We start from the raw sequence: 22,835 nt of genomic DNA on the forward strand, positions 1-22,835 counted from the left end.
TGTTTGTGGAACCTCCCTAAAATGATGGTACAAGAATAAAAGTGTTTCCATTTCACAAGAGCCAGAAAAGTCAATGTTATACAGGGGGCATACGTCTAAAGAATTATGGAAAATGCATATTATGAAAAAATGCATAAATTTCAATTTTTCACACTAAAATAGATTTATCTTTTAATTCCATTTTCCATTAACTTTGTGAAATACTTTTATGTATGTTTGACACAAAAACTAATGCACTCAGCCTAAGAGATCCTGGCCTACGTGCTGGCCAAGGGGGTTTATGCCAAAGCCAATTCTTTTGTCAAGGGTCTGACATGACATAGAGAGGTGTCCGTTTCTCAGGTGGGGGACCACACGGCATGTATTTTTGCTTTTCTGAGGCCCAGTTTCCTCATCGGCAAATGGAGCCCATGCCTGTGCATTTCATATGAGACCACATCAGGAAAGCCTGGAGCATACAGTGGGTTCTCAGCAATCGAGAATTTAACTTAAGAACACTCTCAACCCAACAGTGGCTTTTTTGCAATGAAGCTTCTATTTCTGCTATTTGGGGAGGAAAGGGGTGTGTGTGTGTGTGTGTGTGTGTGTGTGTGTGTGTGTGTGTAGCAGCAACTAGAATGATGACTCAATTGGTTAATCCTCCACCTACAAGCACTGGGATGTCTATAGCCACCAGGTCATGCCCCAGGTTCTCTACTTCCCATCCAGCTCCCTGAGTGTGGCCCTGGGAAAGCAGTGGAGGATGGCCCGAAGCCTTGGGACCCTGCACCTGCATGGGAGACCTGCAAGTAGCTCTTGCTTTGAAATGCTCAGCTTTGGCCACTGTGGCTTGGGGAGTGAACCAGCCAATGGAAGGTCTTTCTGTCCTCTCTATAAATCTACCTTCCAAATAAAAATAAATTCTTCAAAAATTCCTTTAAAAATAATTACAGAAAGGCCTAAGGAAGTAGAAAGTAGCAATACTTGGAGATGAGTCCCAAGAATATTTTATAGATCAGTTTCCAGAATTCTCTCTAAAGGGTTTATATAATTTTTCAGTAAATGGCAACAAACCAAACTTTTTTTGTCCTAAATATATTTTTTTTTTGTTTTCAACAAATGTTAGTAATGTAAATGTAAATGTGTATCATCAGATTTTAAATTTAAGTTTTTTCTATGGAGAAATTTCTAATGTGGCAAAGTAGGAAAAGGAGTATAATAAACTCATCCTTCTAGTCTGCACAGAAATGTGTGGCTACTCTCCAATACGTCCTTGCCCATTTCATTCTAACACCAGACCATTTGAAAACCAGTCTTTAAAACCACTTTGAGATCTCTGAGTCATCCTGACCATGTGAATTTCTCTTCTGTGGATGTACCCATTTGCACTTTCACCCAGGTTTGCACTGATGAACTCCAGGTTGTCTACCCTGCCCCGCCACATTACACATGCCTTGCTGTGTATTCTGTTGCTCTTTAAAAGTCAAGGCTGCTCCCTCTGAACACCCACAGAAGTAATATTCAAAACATTCAACAACCAGTGAGACAGCCCTATTTAGCAATCAGCACAGACAGGAGCTGTGGAGTATGAAAACAGTCCTGTAGGACCCTACTTCCACATCCAGCCAGACACTTCTCTTAGCTGCTGAATCACTGAGGGCATGTGGCAGTGCCAGGGATGGAGTTGGAGGGCTTGGGTAATGGCCATTTATTGGTCAGTGTGGTAATATTTCAGCAGTTCACTGACTATGCATAGTAAATAAGCATCAGTCCCTGACTTCCTGTACTGTCCCCAGAGGCAACCAATGTTGCTTTGGGGTGGTGAGGGAGTGCCCTTCTAATTTAATATTTACTGTGAATAGTAAAGCATTAAATTTTTATGTGAATGAGAACATGTGCATCTCATGCTGCACTCTATTGTTTTCTGTAACGGTATATGTAGAAGATACTTTCATCTCAGTATAAGTAAATCTGCATTTGCAGTGGCTCAATATCTCTTGTATCTATAAGCATGTGTGTGTGCAAGAAATCATTCTCCTTTGCTGCATGTCTCGCTGATGACTTTACCTGAGGCCCAACAGGCTGCCGGTGACAGTTGGGGATGCTGAAGTCGCCGGTGGCCAATAGAATCTTCAGAGAAGTCATAGTTAGTGTGAATAATCAACAGGAAAAACAGTTATACAAAACATCTTTTCCAAAGAGCTTACCTTGGGTGCCCCAAAGCTTTGTTTTTTTCCATGCAGTTCCTTCTCAAGTCGAATCTCAAAGAAATCACAGTGTTATAGACAAACGATTCTCCTTTCATACAAAACCAGAGTTCATTTTCTATTCAATCCCAAAGTGGGAGAGCTCAAGATTTTAGTGGACATTGAATGCCAAAGCAGAAACCCCACAGTGTGTCTAGCGCTGAGAGACAGACTTTTAGGTGATCCAGCTGAAGGCTTCTGCAAAGGCTGAATGGGCTCGAACATGAATTCTCCTTCCAAAGACCATCCACTTGGAGTCGCTTGGAATATGCAGCCAATGTCAGACTGGAGGAGGAAGTCACCTCTCCAGACTCCCTTGACTTGGACCTGAATTGTGAGGTTTGTCACAATTTTGTTTATTTTATTGTCATGGGAACAGAATCGCAGCTCCTCATTGGCTTGGGGCACTCAGCTCTTAAAGTGAGAGGGTTGGACCATAGCCAGCCACCTCTGTGACCACCGTCACTGCCAGGAATGCACACTCAGGCTGTTTGCCCTCTCATCATTAGCCACTAGACACTGGTAGGCTCATGGAGTGTTTTCAGAGGAACAACTTCTGGGACTAAACAGCACTCCTGGGCTTAGTGAGCGTGTGGCAACAGTCACCAAGCTGGGCTGTACGGATTTTAATTCCTTTGTCATTTGCTTACATAAGTCTGAGACTCCACAGTAGGCAGTTTCTCCTTTAATACTTTGAAATTTCTTACAGTACAAATTTCCAGGGTGTAAGTCTTTCAGTTACCTAGTGTTTATAATTTTTTTCCCCCAAAATCTGGCTTTTTTTTTTTTTTTACTGTAGAATTCTAACTCATGGCAAGAGATACACTTTGCACATTGTATCATAAAGGTTTTATGAAACAGTCTCCTTATTGCTTATATTAGAATTACTTTTGCATTTCTTTCTCTTCTTTAAATTTCAGCTGACTGTAATGCACTAGAATGACTTCATGATTTGCAGATGGGCCATGAGCCACAGTTCACAAGACTCTGCTATGGACTTACCCATCCCTGCAGCCTCACACTTGCTGTCTGCAGCATGCTAGGTGTGCACATCTACCCCAGTTCTTGTACTCGATAGAGCTTGGAGACTAACAGCAAAGCGGATATCAACTTCAAGAAAGACACAATGAATCTACTCATCAGACGCAGTGGGAGTGTGCAGCAGGAATTCCTCTTAGAGTTTAATGAATCTGGCAACATTTTTCATCAGAGAAGAGATCCAACTAGATCTCAGAAGGATTATTCTGACCTCAAAGCAGTGAAATAGTCAAAAGATCCAAGACAGAGGTAAAGATGCCAACGAACCCGTCTGTGCCAGTGGTTCAGATGAGAGCAAAGGGCTGGCTTGACTGAGGATGCAGCTGTGGGGATGCAAGGGAAGATGCAGTGAGACTTGGTGACTGGCTGGATGCCAGTGTGTGGGAAAGGATGAGGTCATGGCACCTGGGTTTTGAGCTTGAGCAGCTGATTAGAGGGCGGTGCGATGGGAAAGTCTGGAGGATCAACAGGTCGAATGGAGAGATTGTGAGTTCAGTTCTGGACATGTTGAAGTACCAGGGGGACATCTAAGTGTATGTATAGGAGATCTTATTTGTTTTGGGAACTTAAAAGGAGAATGTGGGGTACAGACAGAATTAGCAGTCCTCAGAGGAGACAAAATCTCAAGCCAGGGCAGTGAGGGCGAGCACACGGAGAGAGGGCATCTTGTGAGGCAAGAGGTGCTGGATGAAGCCAGGGGAACAACAGCATTCATGACAGGGGTCCTCACAGGGTGGGCCACATATAGTTACACTATATATAGCTGTTTCTTGACTATATGTGGCTCATTAACTTCATGGAATATGTCTGGAGGTGGTGTGATCAAAGTTGTTGCAGACTCAGCAATGTCCCTGAAAAAAGGTTTTTTCCATGTGCTATACCAGCCTCAGGGGGCAGTCTGAGGGAAGCCTCATGGCTGCATAATGGCTGCTACAACCCCAACCACTATGATGGAGACAGATTTTCTGAGCTTAAAGCAAGATATTACCAAGAGAATAAGCAATGGAATTGACTAAAAATCCATTTCCAACAGGAGATATTTGAGTTTGTTTACCAAGTAAAATTTTATATTCACATATCATTTACTTAAAAAAAAATTGAGAGGCAGCGAGTAACAGAGATCTCCTATCTACTAGTTCACTCCCCAGAAGCTGAGGAACCAGGAATTCAGCCCAGTGTTCCCACGTTGGTGGCCGTTTCCCAGTTACTCATCACCTGCTGCCTGTGAGCTGGCGTTCCTTAACAAGAAGCTGAAATTAGGAGCAGGGCCAAGACTCTTATTCCAAGGGAGCAGCCAGTAAGCACAGTGGATAAGACACTGACTCCAGCCTGCTGCTAATGCACACATCATGGCTCAAGTCCTTGGTTCCCTACCATCCATGTGGACAGTTGTGGATGAAATCCCAGATTCCCGGCTTTGCTCTGGGCCAGTTTCAGTTGTTGGAGGTATTTGCAGAGAGACTCCATAGATGGAAGATCTCTCCAATTTTCAGATAAAAATAATACAGAATGATAATAATCAAGAAGCAGAATCTGATCCTCCAAATGAGGAGTGGCTAGAAGCCAAATACAAGCTGTGGCACAGCCACCACCTGCAAAGCCAGTGTCCCATTTGGGTGTCGGTCTATGTTCCACATGTTCCAGTTCCCATTCAGCCCCAACAGTGACCTGGGAAAAGCAGCAGAAGATGGCCTAGGTTATTGACCCTCTGCCACCTATGTGGATCAGGATGAAGCTTCTGGCTTTGGCCTGGCTCAATCTAGGTCACGGCCGTTACTTGGGGAGTGAAACCAGTGGATGGAAGATCACCCTGTCTTTGTAACTCTTTCAAGTAAGTATTTAAAAAAAAATGCATCTGTAGTGACCATGTGCAGGCTTTTCTTCTTGTTACTCTTCCCTAAACAATACCATATCACAACTCTCTATACAGCAATTACACTGAATTAGATATTATAAATTATGCAGAATGATTTAAAGTATATAAGAGGATGTGTGTATACCATGACATTTTATATAGATTTGGGTATCTGCAATTTTTTTTTTTACCCATGTGTGGGGAGGTGTTCTTATACCAATTCTGCACAAATGTGAAGGGGTGATTGCCAAAAATAATATATACTTACTTATTACAACTATTAAGTGGTTTGTATGTGCTGACTGACAGAGGTTTTTCTAAGCAAAACCAACGTGAGGGTAAAGAAAGGCTTAGTGCTGGATTATCAGTGCAAAGGGCTGGGAAGAAAACACAGGGAGACAAATGACAAGTTAAGAAGCTACTCAGGTTTATTATCTGATTTACATTTAACAAAGCAAGGGGAGGTGTTGCTTGACAAGGTCAAGTACCAATTAGCAAATGCCAGTGCTTCCCTGGCTGGCCTGGGTAGAGGGCCCTTGTGCCTACTCCTGGAGGCTGTGCCCACTCAGTGCCACACAGCACAGCTACTGTGCTGCATGAGGTGCACAGACCCACCGCATAGGCATCAGAGAGCGAGTGGGACAACGGCACCAAGAGCCCTCGTCCTGGGCGTCAGATTCCATGTCAGTCCCATCACAAAGTACTAAGTACACAGGTGAATGGTCTATGAGGCTGGGTAAACTACATCTTTCACAGAGAATAGCTCTTGCAAGCTCTCACGGGCTTGTTTCTTCCACTGCCAAAGGCTGCTCACTGCTGCCCAAATCAAGGACATCAGCATAACACACAAAAATGACGTTAACAGTGGTGATGGACTTCATTCTTTTATGATAAATCAAAGATATACAGCACAAAACTTTTTAAAAAATGACAAATAATGGTGATGAACTTCTCTGTAAAGACCCACACTTCAGGCTATTTACATAAAAGGTGGCATCTTCGTGATTGTGAACATTTAATTATGAGCTCACAAAGACAATGCCTCCTATAAGAAAATAGGCTGCTCAGAAATACCTGAGGTACAATCATGGAAAACCTTCATGAGGAACATATACAGTGGTTACTGCAGGTCGCACTGCAAAGTGCACCAAAGTGTAACAGACATACTGAGGATGAAGTGGCTGCGTGGCTTCAGTCCTTCTCATACTTCACGGCAGTTGTGTTACAAGATTCTCAGGTTGTACCAACAATGACTTTGGGTGAAAACCTCGGAGACAGCAAAACCCAATCTGAAGGCAGCATTCGGCTCTAGAGATGAGCATGTACCAGTATCCAATTCATTGCGCTTTTGATGGAACATCATTTTCAAAAACCTGTTTATTATTCAGATGTGCTTATTTCTCTGCTGTTTCTCCCACTCCGCCTCCAGAGTGATAGGTCTTGATCACAGAATTTGATCATAGAAAAGTATACAAACTCTACTCAATACAGAACCCTACAAAATCTAGCTTAATTTAGAACTATTTATAAAAATATATAAATCTGATCATTTAACACTTCATACTACTCTCTGGTCTTATATTTTCCAACTTCCTGATTTTTTTCTTCTGAAACTGTGCGTGTCAACAGGAAGATGACTTCATCAGGGAACAAACAAAAAGCTTTATAAGTGAACTGGAGTAAGCACCCAGAGTTCATGTACAAATTCAAATGCTTTTTTTTTCTCCAAAAGTGGCCTGGAATATTTAGAGAATTCTGCTTAATATCTGCTCCCTTCATGGACATTTCTGTTTCTCTAGACACCTGCTGAGATCCTCTGGGAGTGTGAGTGTGTGTGTGAGAGACTTTTCTGATCTCAGCATGGCCGAGGAAGAGGAGAGAAAGGGTAGTGATACTTTTACCCTTGCTTTGGAGTTCTTCATTGAGGAGACGTTTATTATTAAAAGATTCTAAAAAGTGGACAACTCACACATTCTTACCACTGCCTGTGCACAGGTTTTTCTTCAGGCAGGGACAGTACCTTGAGAGGCAAGAGGAAGGCCTCCCCACCCCGGCCTGGGAACAGAGGTATGGATGGGAACCACAGGAGTCAGAGCCCAGAATCCTTCAGCAGGCTGTCTTTCAGTTAAGTCAGGACAAAGGAGCAAAGAATTCATGAACAAAGCACTGAAAAGATTAAGTAACATGCCTTCCATTTTCATAAGCAAAGGATGTGGCCCCTTTCATCTTGTGCCTGTCATGGATGTTCTATAAGGGCATTTCTTGCAGAACTGTCCTTGCTGCATGACACCATGCTGTCTGATGAGGAGCAGACCCTGGTAACTGATCGATCCATTCCTGCCTAATCCATCACCTTGCATCACACCACCGACTCCTAACTCCAGAATCTTACCTGGCCACCCCAGACTGCTGGGCAGGGAGTGGGGAAGCAGAAAGAAGTTCGACTTGTCCACTACAATGTCCATTCACTAATTCTACAGATATTAAGAACAAGGCAGATTATAATAATATTAGAAAAAAAGCAAGCACCTGGGTTTTACTTCACTTTATAATAATTTAATGTGCCTGAGAATTTTGTGCAAATACACATCATCTTTAATTTAAAATCTGCAAGGTGCACTTTGGAAAAAAAATTAGTTGTGACCAACTTTCTTTACAAAAAAAATTACATACATAAATATACGTAACTCCCTAACTTGTATTGATTGCACTTCTGATTTAACCCCTTCTAGCCTCCAAGGAAACTTAACAGATATGCCATTAGGTTTGTATTCCTTGGTTACTGCGTTTATGCACAACAGTCTAAAAACACATTTCCTTGGTACCAACCTACCCCTATTTTCCTTCTTAAAATAAGTCAGGGCCACATTTTTTTTTATTGTATAAAAATACAAATTTTAAAAATGAAATTTTATTCATCCTAAATTAAAAAGGATTTGAGTGGTGTTTTGGTTCCCAATGGCCCAGTAGCCTGAAAACAAAAAACAAAGAGATTCTCCACTTCTGCTGTAAGGGAAAGACATCATTCTTGGTTCTGCTATCACTGTGAGCACCCCAGTCTGGATGCATCAGCAGGGAACCCTTACGAAGCTGTCTCGTCTCTGTCTCAGTGACACACTGAGTCGACCTGCCAAACCTTTAGAACAGCTTTCCAGGAAGCACAATCCAAGCTGTGGCTTTTCTCTTCCCATCTTTCTAAGCTGGGTTCTCCCTGCTGCTTACTGGCAGTAAACACGACAGCAAGTTCAGGATTTCTGGTATACTTGACTTATTGAACTTTGAGTTTCAAAGACATGAAAACTCAGCTTCAGGAGTGTATAATCTGTCTTGCCTCCACTCGCTGCCCAGACATTTACACTCTCAGTTTGCCAGACTTTATCCCTTAGACTTCAGCTCAATTTGGTTTCCACCCCTCCGCTGCACCCTCTCCACATCCACGACCCTTCTTCAACATTCTTCTTCTCTCAAGTTCAACCAGACCGCGTGTATCAGTGCATTCACATCCTTCATGTGCTAGCTTACAGAAGAGGTCAGTTAACTGCACAGCCTCAGTTCTCCTTCAGGACTCCCATTTTTGGAGAGGATGTGCAAACCGGGGTGCCGAAGCTCCCCATCATGACAGGAAGACTCTGATTCCTCCTCAGTCCACCCAGAAGATTGCTGCCTGAATTGAAATACACAGCCGAGTCTACTTTCCGAAGACCCATTTCTGCCTCTTGGTTTTTCCTGCTCTCCTGGGTGTCGGGGGCCTTGACTGCCCTGGCGATCCCCAGTCTTTTCAGCCTGTCCACTAAGTTCATCTTGAGCTGGCCCACGTCCGGAGGGTTTCGGGCAGGCCTCAAGCCGTACAACTCCTGCAGGAATGTTTCAGCTGGTCGAGAGGCCAAAAAGTTCTCAGCGAGATGTGCACGGGGTTCAAAGGGCAGTGGGGAGGAACGAGGTGAGTGAGAGGGTGAGTTGGGGGGCGTGGAGGGGACAGCCAGGGCTTTAGGGAGAGGCTGGAGGAGGGTGTTCTCGGCCAGTGGGCTGCGGTATACTTTGGCAGAGATGCCTCGCTCCTGCAAGAGCTTGGCCAGGCTCACCGTGCTGCTGAGGGTGATGGTGGAATCCCGCCGGCTGCTGATGGACTCGCCGGTGCTCAGTCTGTAGGACATGGTGGGAGAACTCCTAGCTGTGCTAGATGCACCGGCACTGCTGCTTCCGCACGACAATGCTGGGAACCCGGCACTTGCAAAGAAAGATAGTGGGATAGAGCATTAGGGATAAAAAGCTAGTATTTGCTGCTGGCAGTTAACCTGAGGATGTAGAGGGGGACTGGCAACATATCTGTCATTGCACCCCGTGGGGCAGATCTGAAAGATGAAAACACTGATTGGTTAATTTATAACTAAGTCATTAATTATTGAAATATGTTTCTTTTCCATAGGTTATGATAAAGGTTACCATGGTTTTGTTAACTGTTACATTTTAACTCTAAAACAGGTCTGTAGAAATGCAGCTAAGTTTTACGACAGAAATCAAAGTAACCCGTGAAGATGTAATGGAGAAAAAAAGTGAGGTCCTGATGTCCTGGACGACCCTACCTGGGGGTGACCTGAGTGATGTCCGAGGGATGTAATATCCTGCAAGTGGTGAAGGTGAAGGTTGAGTTTGTGCTGGACAGACACTTTCCTGGGTTTGAGGTTGCAACTGGAAGGGCAGGTTTCAGGGAATCAAACACAAAATTAAAAGACTAGATTAATAATGTAAGAAGTTCACTGCTACGAATCACTATTAATGATTCAGCATTAATCATGCCTTCTGTACTAAAAATCCTCAAATGAAAACATAAATATGGTATGATATTAACTGGTTAATAGAAGTGAATCCTTTAATACTTTAAAACTATAAACCAGAATGTATTAAAATAGCTCAGAAATTAAAGAAAGGTATCTTTTGAGGAAAAAAAAATTTAAAACTCAGTATCTAGCCATTCAACGTATCTAGCCAAACTACGTACTCCAGTGGTTCTTTCTCTCTCTTTAAAAAAGATTTATTTATTTTCATTGTAAAGGCAGATTTACTGAGAGAAGGAGAAACAGAGGGAAAGATCTTCCATCTGCTGGTTCACTCCCTAAATGGCCACAACAACCAGAGTTGAGCTGATCCAAAACCAGGATCTAGGAGCTTTTCTGGGTCTTCCACACAGGTGCAGGGTTCTAAGGAACTGGGCCAGGCCACAAACAGATAGCTGGATGGGAAATGGAGTAGCCAGGACATAAATTGGCACCCTTATGGGATGCCAGCACTTGGAGGTGGAAGTTGCGCCAGTTGAGTCCCTCCAGTGATTAGAGTTGCTGTTGCCATAACAGTTAGGTCACAAATTAAGATGCCCATGTCCTAGATCAAAGTGCCTGGGTTTTTGCTTTTATTTGAGATTCATTTAAAAAGAAGAATTTCTCTCTTTCTCTCTCTCTCTCACACACACATACACACAGATATAAAAGGAGAGAGAGAGAGAGAGAGAGAGAGAGAGAGAGATGTTTCTAATCAGCTATTTCATTACCCAAATGGCTGCAAAAGCAGGGTCTAGTCCAGGCTGAAGCCAGGAGCCTGGAACTTTAGCAGGGTCTGCAATGTGGGCTTCAGGGTCCCGAAGTATTTAGGGCACCAACTGCTGCCTTCCCAGGTGCATTAGTGGGAAGCTGGATTAGAAGTGAAGCAGCTGAAATTCAAGCTAGAACTTTGCTACATGTCTTGACTCTCCATGTTACACCTGTTTCATAGTGCCTACATTTGTTGTCCTGCTGCTGCTCCCAATTCCAGCTTCCTGCAAACGAACCATGTAGACCTTGGGAAGCAACAGTAATGGCTCTAGTGATAAAGCTTCTGTCATCCACATGAAATACTTGGATTGGGCTCCTGGCTCCCAGGCTGTGCCCCAACCAAGAACCACTGCAGGCAGTGTGGGAGTTAACCAGCAGATTCCGCTTTCTTTCTTGCTCTGAGTTTGCCTCATTCTTTCTGTCTTACAAATTAATTAAACAGATAGACCCTCATTTAATCCTTAAAGAAACAAATACATAAGCAAAAACAAAACAAAACAAAAAACCACAACGAAACAACCACAGTGTGGTTGGTCTGTGCAGAGCCCATAGGCGAAAACTGCTATCACAGTAATGCTAAGATGGAGGAGGCTTTTTGCTTATCACTGGTTTGGCATTTGCAGGAGCTTCATCCGGATCTCTCCCGATACAGGTGGCAGGGGCCCAAACACTTATGCCATTTTCTGGTGTATTAACGGGGAGCTGGGTTGGAAGTGGAGTAGCCAGAATTCAAACTGGTACTTATTTGGAATTAAACTGGCATTTTAGGTGGTAGCTTAACCCATTACACCACAATGCAGGTACTTGTAGATTTTTATTATCTTACATTCATGACTGAGGGCACTTCAGTGAGCTTTGAGAACAGACAGCTAACTGGCTGACCAAACAGTAGGTGAGTACTACTGGATATCAGACTATACTCCTTACCTGCCACTGGTCCACTGGCTGAAGTCACGGGTGGTAGGAAGATCCCTGTTACTGGCTCGGATATCGATGGTTTCTGTTCTTCTTGATGAGGCTGCTGAACCTGAAAAGTGATGCCCTCCTCATCATCCTCTTCTAAATCAGAGATGTGATAGATGGCATCCTTGGGCACCTGGGTAAAGCCTTTAGTGATGACGCCTGGACGTGGATCAAGAATGGTTCCCAGATGTGGCTGAGCAAGCTGCTGCCAATGATGCAGTGTTTGCGATCCTGAGTATGCAAGATAGAGACGAAAAGGAAAAGGCCTGCTTATATTTCCCATAACTACTAGATTTTGAAAAAGCTAAAACTGTACATGTCATAAAAACAGTGCTAGTAACAAAAATAATCATTTGTTCTTAGTATTTTAGCAGAATTTGCAAGTGTATGTTCTCTGCGGAAAAATGACAGTATGTTGAAGCTGTGAATAAAATGTCTTCAAAAGTAACTTCAAAAAGGATGTTCTGAATAAGCAAGAAAACTAATTTATATTAAAAACAAAACAACAACAACAACAAAAAACCTCTCTTGAAAGAAAGAGACAACACAGAGAAAGATCTTCCATTACTGATACAAATGCCCACACCAGCCAGGACTGGCCCAGGCTCGAGCCAGGAGCTTGGAAATCAATCCGAGTCTCTCACATGGGTGGCAGGGATCTAAGCACTTGAGTCACCATCTGCAGCCTCCAAGGGCACACATCAGCAGGAAGCTGGAATCACAATTGGAGCTAAAGGTGCCAATTCTAATAAATACCTGCACAGATTAGCAAGTTACAGTACCACTGAGTTTTAGGGTCCTTGTAACAGGTTATCTACTCAAAATTTTATTTACTGAAGAACTCTTTTATGATAATGACAAAGACTCATTCAAGAACTAGGAATGTTCTGTAAAAAAAAGACACATCTATTTTGAATCCAAGTTCTATCTTAACAAGAGAACAAACAACAAACAAAATGAAACAGAACTTGAGTGGGTGGGGGGAGAAAATTACACACATATATATATATATACCTCTAAGTCAATTATGTCTCTTGGGTAAATAATTCTTTTGGGAAAGGAAGATGGAGATGAAGAATGAGCTCTATACCATTTTCAGCATCACCCCAACTGTGAGAATCAGGGATGGTAAATCTACTTTCTGCCCGTGAGGTTCCTAGGTACAAATCTCAATTCCCAAGAAAGGAAAGTCTCCGAAACACATAGCTGATAATAATTTTTAATAATTTTGTTGATGTATTACCTTCCAGGGGCTTGACAATTTGCAATTTTTCTGGCATGAAACTTCGAAGGCAGCTGGCACTGCTCAGGTCTGTGATCTCCGACTGGTCAGTGCAGAGAGAAGCAACGCTCTCTGTCGGGGTGAGGCACCCACTAAACTCTTCCTTCTGGTCAGCCAGAACCTGGATCTTCCTCTCCCACTCTTCATCAAAGAACTGCTTCTCACTTAAATAGTTCTGCCGACGCAGGCTAAGGCGATGAAGTGCTGTAGCCAGATCGCTGTCTACAGAGGGTCCTGGTTGGGTCCCTGCCTGCGAGTCCCTGGGAGAAAGTCATATCCATGGATTAGCTCATGATCGTCAGGGTCAGGGGACTGGTCTCAAATATCAGCAATACAGAAACAACAACAAACCAGTGGTACCATATTTCACTCTTACAGATAATTTCATAGGATTTCAGACAGGGAAAAATGGGCTTTATTGTTATGTTGACTTAACTTTTCCAGCTTATTTACAAATATAGGAACATCTGTAAATTCATATTACTCACAAAAGTAAATGTCATATTTTGCTGGTATTTATCATTGACTGAAAAAGTACCATTATTCTATTTACTACAAAAAGAAAAAGATGCTACCCACTAAATTCAGAGATGACATTAGCTGCAAAAAAAAGCAATTTAAAATATGAACATTTTTTAAAATGTGAAAAAATTAACTTTGGGCCACAGAATTCCTGAAGGACATTTCCGAATATTTGAAAGAGACTAAGAATTACATTATAGTGTATTTCATATATTTTAAAATTTTTCAACATTTTCAAAATTAGGAGGATCTTATGACTAGTATTAAAAAGATGTACTGGGCCCAGCGGTGTGGCCTAGTGGCTAAAGTCCTCGCCTAGAACGCCCCTGGATCCCACATGGGTGCTGTTTCTAATCCCGGCAGCTCCACTTCCCATCCAGCTCCCTGCTTGTGGCCTGGGAAAGCAGTCGAGGACGGCCCAAAGCCTTGGGACCCTGCACCCATGTGGGAGACCAGGAAGAAGTTCCTGGATCCTGGCTTCAGATCAGCACAGCATCAGCCGTTGCACTCACTTGGGGAGTGAATCATCTTCCTCTCTGTCTCTCCTCCTCTCTGCCTCTCCTCCTCTCTGCATATCTGACTTTCCAATAAATAAATAAATCTTAAAAAAAAAGAAAATAGATGTACTGCCATTGATGCTAAGTAGAGTGTGATTTCAAACAATTATGCTCCAGTTTTCTCCTGAGATAACTGTGCAGCAGTATTAACACATCAAGCTTCTGTGCCTGCACCAGTTGGCCACAGGAGACCAGCTGCTACCACAGAAAACCAGTCTCAGGGATTTATGTGGTGCGCAAGATGTTTTTCAGCTACCATACATTCATTGTGCAAAGGCTTTCTGCTAGCTTTCCAGTAATGCCATTTAAATTCTAATCATGTGTAATTCAGGGAAATGAATTAATAAAAGATGCAAGAATAATAAATCTAAGTTTAAACACAATTGAAATTAAGGAGACCTTTTGTACTGGTGAGCCTGGGCAGGCCACTGCCTTTTGGCTAGCACACCTGGGTGGGCGGGCGGGCTAATTGGGGCCTGGCAATGCAGGTTGGCAGGGGGCTGTGGTTTGGCACCGATGGTGATGTGTGGGGACTTGGGAGCAGCCCAGACCAGGCCAGATTACAGAAACTGCCGGCATATGTATGGGTCAGATCTGGGGACAGACCAGGCTGGGCTAGTTCATAATGCCCACTAGCAGATCACCGAACCAGGACAGAGTGTAAGACAGGCCATGTCAAATCTCAATCCCAGCCAGTTCATGTCAGGGCCAGGACTGGATGCTGGCTGGGCTGGACAAGGCTGTAGCACTCACCAGGATAAGCTGGAACTGGGGGGCAGACCAGGCTGAACCAGGCCACAGCACCCACAGTGCATCCACTGCCTCACCACTGCACCCACCAGCACAAATGAGACCCAGTAGTGGGTGGGGCATTGCAAGCCAAGTACAGGATTACAGGAACTCTCCTGCTGGCTACTGCTCCCACTGGTGAGTGTGAGAACTGGAACTAGGGGCAGACTAGGCTGGTCAGGACTACAACACCTGTTGGCCTACATGTGAACAGGGTTAAGAGGAGAGCCAGGCGGGGGTAACCGACTGCATCCACCTGTGCACACATGAGCCAGTGTTAAGTGCAGGATGGTTGGGCTTTGCTGCAGCCATCAGTTGTCAAGTGCTGGGACTAGGGACAAATACTGTCAAGCCAGACTGTAGAAGCACCTGGAGAGTGCAAGATCTGGAATTGGGAGTAGGCCCAGTGGGGAAACTGAGCACCTCTCTGATGGGGTGCAACTCCCACTGGTGAGTATGAGAACCATTGCTTGGTACAGGCAGGCCTGGCTAGTCAGGTGGTGACACCCACCAGCATGTGTGTGGACTATATAGTAGGATCAGTTAAGTTGAGCTAAGCTTCAACAAACTGATGTGTCTGAGAGCTGATGGGATGTGTGGCAGACTGACCCACACATCTGCGGTTGACACTATCTGCGGTTCCTGGGTCAGTCTGCCACACATATTGGCAAGCACAGGAACCAGGACTAAGGGCAGGCTTGGTGGGAGTTATTGCGGGTCACTCCGACTGGACTATAGTTCCACTGGTATATGTAAGAACCGAATTGTGGTGGGCAGGGTTGGGCTGGGTGGCAACATCCATTGGTTTACATGAAAAACATGGCTGGAGACAGAACTGACCCAGCAATTGCAACTGCCAGTGTATGCATAGGCTGATGAGGGTGACAAACTGAGCTGGGCCTTGTACTGGCAAGTACATACTAGAGTCAGGTCTGGGATCACTTCAGACAAGGCTTCTTCAGACAAGGATCCCCAACAACTAAATCGCTGGACTCCAACCATGGGGAGAATCACAGACTCTGTGGTCTGACTATGGAGTGCATGTGTCAGATCTGGGCTTCCTCAGTGGCTTAGATGGAGCAGTGGACGGCATGCCCGGATACACATGGAGGATATGACAATCCATTGGGGCCTGCAGAGGACATCTGGTACCATAGCAAAGGAAGGAGGGCAGAACAAATTGGTCAACTACCTCAGCCAAGTGTTGACGGTAAATATCTGTGCAAATGGAGACTCTAAGATGAACTATGTCAGACTCTAAGGTGAATCTTGGAAGGATTTCTTCATCTTTAGGTCAGCAAGATGTATAGCATTTCAGAACTATCAAAACCCTCAAAGCAGAACCCCTAGAGCATGCACATCAGGGATCCTGGGATGACACTGGGTGGCTGTTTCCCATCCCCGGGTACTGAGGCAGCTGGGAGGTTGGGTGCGGCTTCTCCTCTTATCTTTCCCCTTCCCCCAGATACAGGAAGAAGAAAAGGGAAATTTAGAAACAATGGTCTCACCCACTTTCCCCTAATCCTCGACTCTTTGTACCCTAATCAACTATGTAAATAGCATCAAAGATAAAATTTAAAAAGAACAATTTGGTTATTCTCAACAGACACTGAAACTTACTGTTTATCCCCAAAGAACTTAAGCATCTGAGGAAGTACAGCTTATGAGAAAGTTTCCTCTGAACCCTTTTTGGCAATAAGCAAAAACATTTCAATAAATTCAACTCTAAATATGAGGCTTTAGGCTCAAATTTTTTATCACCAGAGAAGAAAATAATAAAGCATTTTTGAGTAAATGCAAACTCCATTTTGAATATACTAATACAGGAATTTTCTCTCCAAAACTAATTTTTTTTATATAAAGAGTTATTTATATATCTAAAAGGTAGGATTACAGAAACAGAAGGAGAGGTCTTCCATCTGCTGGTTCACTCCCCCAGGGCTGCATCAGGCCAAAAGCAGAAGCCTAGAACTCTGTGTCTCCCATGTGGATTGCAGGAGCCAAGCAACTGAGCCAGGTGTTGCTGCTTTCCCAGGTATATTAGCAGGGAGCTGGACTGGAAGTAGACCAGACAGAACTCAAACTAGTAATGAAATGGAATGTTGGAGTCACTCCAAAATTTTTTATGAAAGTTGCATTTCCTAAAAATTTTATTTTTTATTTTCATTTTGCATGCAACACAAAGAAAAAGAGACAGAGCTGGAAAAAAAAAATCTCTCATCATCACTTCCTAAATGACCACAGCTGCCGGGGCTAGGCCAGGTTGAAGTTAGGAACTCAGTCTAGGTCTCCCAAATGAGTGGCAGGGATCTAAGCTCCTGAGCCATCATCTACTGCCTCAGAGGATGCACATTAGCAGGAAGCTGGATCAGAAACAGAGCAGCCTGGACTGGAACCAGGTCCTTTGTTACAACACACAGAACCCCAAGTGGCAATTTAACCCCAAGTGTTTCAATTTTATGACTAATTCTACAAATGATGTTGTAGAACATAAAAAGTAAAACCAGAACATTCCAGAACCTTCTTGATACAGTATGGAGTAATGTTGGCATTTGAGTATATGGTTCTGGTGGAACAGTGCTACAAGAAGCACACAATCACTGCATGATCCGAGATGCTTACCCTGGAATTTCCACCGAGTTGCTTCCCTGGTTCAGGAGTGTTTTACCCTCTGTTGGCTGTAACCCAGATTCAAAAGGTTTGGCTGTCATAATGACACTTGAACGGTTGGAGCCTGGGATGGGCAGCAGAGCTGGGAATGGGACAGCACGGCCTCGGGTGTCATTGGCAACCTTGACAGTATCAAATACCCGCTTCTGTTGGGCTCTGTCGGGTAGAGACGGATTCATTACTATCACCGTGATCCAGCCGAGTGTTGACACTATCTGCGGTTCATTAGAAACAGTCATCCTCAACAGCCCTTAAGGTTCAGAAGGAGTCGGTCCAAGGTAAACATCCAAACAACACAACTCTCACAAGTGAGGACCCTGTGAGGAAAAGCTAACACTACGTGACTCACTGCTCGGTCTCATAATGTTTATTTTGGGTTGAGGTTGCTTTCTGATTTCCATTCCAATAGCTGAATGACAACATTGCGATTTTTACTTACTTTTGTTTAAAGAGAGAGGATTCCTCATCCAAACTCAATTTTTTACGCATCGTCCCTTCGATCTCAGCTGCCAGAGATTCCTAGGAAAAAGAATTTTAGATTCCCAAAGTGATTATTAGCCTTAGAGGAATTAACAGAGTCTCTACAGTCCTGTATGTTCAATGTTATTAAAAAGGAAAAAAAAATACACATAGAAAACACTGTCCTACTTTGAAACAACCCAATTGCACATATCCCTTAAAGGACATTATTGGGATGGTTGGCAACAAGTGAACAGTCCCTGTAGATAATAGTATTACATGAAGCCAACTTCCTAATATGAACAACTGTGCTGTGGCTATGTGTGGGACTGCTCGTATTTAAATACACACTTCAGGACCAAGGAGGAGCAGGGTCTATCTGCAACTTACTCTTAAGCAGCTCAGAAAAAAAGTGAAAGACAATGGAAAATAGAGTCAGATATGAGAACACTGAGGGATCTAGGGGCAAGATATGTGGGAGTTCTTCGTACTACTCCTGGAACTTTATTCTGGAGTTTAAATTATTTCAAAATAAATTTTAAAAACTAAAGTTCTGCCCTGTGCCCTTACCAAAAATCTACTAAAATGCATAATTTTGGTCTTCCAAAAAAAGTTCTTGGGATTGGACATAAAAGTTTAAGACTCAGATTGTTAAAATGACTCTTCGAGCCAACATTACAAAATCTGCCATAAGCTCAGGATTTTTTAATTGACTTTTTTTTTATCAAAAATACTGCTTATTGATAAAATTAAACAAACTTAAATCTGTTCTTATTGATCTTACACACTAACTGGAGATAAACATACTAAGAAACATGAGAGGTTCTAGATGTTTAAATTACTGTTAAAATAAGTGGCAGGTGATGGGCCTCGAGTAGTTGACCCAGCTTTAAATAGTTTCACGGCACATGGGTCTCAGTGTAATTTCTTAGTGTGTATTTCACATTTGATAATACATCTTTAAGGTCATTTGTTAGAATAAAAAAAAAATCACACTAAAGAAGGTATGCATCTACAAGTTAAGGTCTAAACCGCCAGTTTCCTGAGTTGCTTTGTGTCATCATAAAACAGCAGGGCAATCTAATCTCACAAGGTTTCCTTAATTATAAAGCATCTCTCACGACTCCTCACCCCAGTGAAATCTCCATATGCCTGGGAGTAGCAGAGATGAGCGGCAGGACCAGTTCTGCTTCGAAGCTCCTTTATTTCCTCCTGGGATTCGTGTAACATTCCCAGACACTCCATATTTCTGTCTTGTAACTCATGCAGCTGAAAGAAAGGATGGTGATATGCTTTACTATCTTCTGGAAACAACAAATTGGGGAAAAAACCCTTGGGATAAGTATTCATTTCATCCACAGGGCCAATGTATCTATCATTTCCATCGAAATACTCTGAAACAAACTATGCACAGAGTTTAGCACACATATTGATCTCCAACTGCAAGCAATCCGGGATGAATTCATACATAAATGTGACTTTCTAAAAATCTGAAATATCACAGAGACAATCAGAACTGTCAATTCAATACTTCTTGATTCATAGCCCGCCCAAAACATACAGAGAGAGTATAACATTTATGGTCAAGTTACAGTTGGAAAAACATTAAATTTTCCTTTCAAACATCACTTTCAAGTCTATAAGCAAACACAAAACTACCCCAAAAACCAAATAGCCCGGTTTGGCATGGTAGCCTAGCAACTCAAGTCCTTGTCTCGTATGGGCGCTGGTTCTAATCTACGTAGCCCCGTTTCCCATCCAGCTCCTTGCTTGTGGCCTGGGAAAGCAGTCGAGAATGGCCCAAAGCTTTGGGACCCTGTATCGGCTTGGAAGCCCCAGAAGAGGCTCTGGACTCATGGGTTCAGATCAGTGCAGCTTCAGCTGTTGTGGCCACTTGGGGACTGAATCATCGGATGGAAGATCTTCCTCTCTGTCTCTCCTTCTCTTTGTATATCTGATTTTCCAATAAAAATTTAAAACAAACAAACAAACCCAAGAGCCTATATAGTATTATATTTTATGTCAGGGTGTTCAACCCATCTAAAAAAGCAGACTTCCTCTTTTGTTTTAGAATCTTCTATACAGTTCAGATACAGATTTCCTAGGCTATCTTAACTGCAAAAGTCCTTTTAGGTATAGCACGTACATCAACTCATCAGAATCACCAGGGCTGGGATGCTTAATCAAATGCAGATTCTAGGCCCTCGATCCAGTACAACTGAATTAGAAAGCCTTGGAATGGTGTCTGGGAATATCTATTTAAACAGTTCTCCCAGATGATTCTTAGCATGCTAAAGAATCACTAAGTTATGTCTAATATAAGGAATTGTTCCATAAACAGAAGAGATTTCCACTTCTCCTAACATGCTTGGGAAAAATACTCTACACAAGTATTTGATTTCACACCCCACAAAGCTGCCAGGGCTGGCCAAGGTCAAAGCTGGGAGCTAGAAGCTTCATCCAGGTCTGCCACGTGGGTGCAGGGGCCCCAAGCGTGCGGGACATCTCCCACTTCTTTGCTTAGGTACCCTAGCAGAGGTCTGGATTGGAAGTGGAGCACCCAAGAGACACCAACCAGTGTCCATATGGAATGCTGGTGTTGAAGGAAGTGGCTTAACCTGTTATACCAAAGTGCCAGCCCCAGAGACAGGATTGTTGAAAACTGTTTCCTTCTTAGAGCTCATAATTTCTTCCAAATCTTATGTTGCTGCTGCTGTCATTTTTAAATCCAGCCATCCTCCTTCAGTATTCTGATCAGGAAAATGGAAGGAGCTACGCATTCTCCCCACCCACCCTCCATCCCCCACCATCACCCGAGACAAGGGAGGATTTCCTTACCTCCATGGTCAGCTGCCGCTGGGCATCTTTGGAAGCTTGTAGGTGAAGTCTGAGCTCTTCCTTCTCAATCACATGCTGGCAACATGATAAAAAGGACATGTGACATCTTCCCACAGAAAACATTAACTACATTCTGTTAAAGGCATCTTAAAAGTATCTCTACAGGGTAGTGTAGTCTCAGGGTTTCCAAAGTCAAGCAATAGGGGCAGAATATAAAATCCATTAGAGCATTCAGAGGACAATGTGCAAGAGTTGATTCACACAACAACATTCTCAGGAAATGGACCTACTTCTTTTAGTTTGTGCTGAAGATCTACAATCTGAGACAAGAGAGATGAGATCTCTTCTTGGTATCGAATCAGCTCATCGCTCTTCCCCGACAGTTCTTCAGTCATCTTGGACATCTGAGCATTTGTTTCACCTTGGAAGCAAAGCACAATTTTAAAAATTAATATAAACTTAGTGTAGGGATTGGCCAACTTTGGCCTGTGGGACAAATTCTGTTGTGTAACAAGCCTTGGACTAGCATGAAAAGTTGTGTGTGTGTGTTTTAAACACACACTCTCTGTCTCTCTCTCATCCAGAATAACCCAAGCAAACAGAAAAAGGTTCTCCCGGAACAGGCTAGGGCTAGGAACTGAACTGGAAACAACAAAACAAAACAGAGCAAGCTGGGCCAAGATTTTACCTCAGTCTTTTTCTTTGTTAAAAGAAAAATATCTGTTCTAATCATTTTCTTTATAATACAATAGAAAGTTTAAAGGAAAGCAAGGCGAATTAGACATTTTTGAAAGTGCTGGGCGATTACTCATTTATGTCTCTGAGAACTCTTCAGGAGCACAAGTAAAAGTCCGTAAGCAATGAAAATTAATCTTATTGAGTCCAACCAAGAAACATTTTCCAGGATGGAATATTCACAATCTCTGAGAGAACAGAACAAGGCGACTGATACGCACCTGCAGGAGAGACACTTTATGGGATACGTGGCAAAGTGCCTAGGGCCTCATGGGCAAGCCTTACAGCCTAGCATTCTTCTTCTTTTATTTATTTATTTATAAAATGATTTGCTCATTATACCTTTGAAAGGTAGAATTATAGAGAGAGAGATAGAGAGAAAGGTCTTCAATCCATTGGCCTGCAAATGACTCCAAGGGTCAAGGCCGGGCCAGGCTAAATCCAGGACCCTGGACTTTCATTCTGGTCTCCCTAGTGAATGCAAGGACCCAACTACTTGGGTCATCTTCTGTTGCTTTCCCAGGTATGTTACCAGAGAGCTGTGTCAGGGGCAGAGCAACCAGGACTCAATGGTGCTCTGATGTGGCATATGGACATCACAATAGCAGCTCACCCATCACGTCAGCCCCAAAGCCACCATTCCCACATACACATGAAACTGAACCTCTGAAATTCCACTGGGGGAGCAAACCTTTATTTTATATAGGAAGTTTGATACCTGAACGCAAGCAGAAAAGCTACTTTCCAGAGTCATATAAAACTCCTTTTAAAGTAATATGAAGTCTCCACTACTATAAGGCATGGCAGTGAGCAGGCAGGGGACTTGGCCTGTGCTCTTGGGCAAGCCATATCTTTGGTGCTTTTTATACGGTAAAAAAGAGCAGTAAAATGATGACACTTGTGGAGAAAGAAGATAACGTTTGCATACCTTTCTGGGTTTCCAGGTACCATGCTTTGAGGCCCCCAATCTGAAGGCACTGATGTGTTATCAGACTTGCCTTTTTCAACATGCAAAGTGGTTTATTTACAGAGAAACTCAGTCTTTGTGGTGAAGCCCATCCTTTTCACCCAATGTATTTATTTTGAAATTTTGGGTTATTAATTTGAGAGACAGAATCATAGCATTATTTCCTCATACACCAGAGTTTTGGATCTTTTCATTTTAACATGTTATAGCTAAGGAAATACAGGGCTTTAATACAGGCCCCTCAAAATAAGCATTTTTCCTTGTTTTCTTTATTTAGGGTTTACACTTAGTGTTATTTTCTAAGATTTCCAAGTAACCAACTCAGATTGTTTCTTGAGATGCTTCTACCG

At 43.1% G+C, this 22,835-nt stretch overlaps 1 protein-coding gene across 6 annotated transcripts in view; it reads right to left on the reverse strand.

The window, feature by feature from the left end:
* LOC121159401 (trafficking kinesin-binding protein 2) overlaps positions 1 to 22,835 on the reverse strand; it is a 64,719-nt gene that overhangs the window by 769 nt on the left and 41,115 nt on the right. For 3 of the 6 annotated variants that reach the window (XM_040984434.1, XM_040984432.1, XM_040984433.1), the window contains 9 exons: positions 21,074 to 21,204; positions 20,784 to 20,858; positions 19,077 to 19,214; positions 17,926 to 18,005; positions 17,439 to 17,642; positions 12,910 to 13,208; positions 11,631 to 11,897; positions 9,702 to 9,807; positions 5,524 to 9,345 (listed from right to left, as the gene is read on the reverse strand). In XM_040984434.1, coding sequence (XP_040840368.1) covers positions 8,667 to 9,345; positions 9,702 to 9,807; positions 11,631 to 11,897; positions 12,910 to 13,208; positions 17,439 to 17,642; positions 17,926 to 18,005; positions 19,077 to 19,214; positions 20,784 to 20,858; positions 21,074 to 21,204 — 1,979 coding nt within the window. In that variant the 3' untranslated portion in view covers positions 5,524 to 8,666. Of the gene's footprint in view, positions 1 to 3,380; positions 3,587 to 5,386; positions 5,496 to 5,523; positions 9,346 to 9,701; positions 9,808 to 11,630; positions 11,898 to 12,909; positions 13,209 to 17,438; positions 17,643 to 17,925; positions 18,006 to 19,076; positions 19,215 to 20,783; positions 20,859 to 21,073; positions 21,205 to 22,835 lie in introns of those variants that run through there. The other 3 variants (XR_005884358.1, XM_040984436.1, XM_040984435.1) reach the window with 3 other exon arrangements.

This window comes from Ochotona curzoniae, unplaced genomic scaffold (genome assembly GCF_017591425.1).
Source record: "Ochotona curzoniae isolate NIBS_2020 unplaced genomic scaffold, NIBS_Ocur_1.0 contig_4148, whole genome shotgun sequence".
Classification (NCBI taxonomy): Eukaryota; Metazoa; Chordata; class Mammalia; order Lagomorpha; family Ochotonidae; genus Ochotona; species Ochotona curzoniae.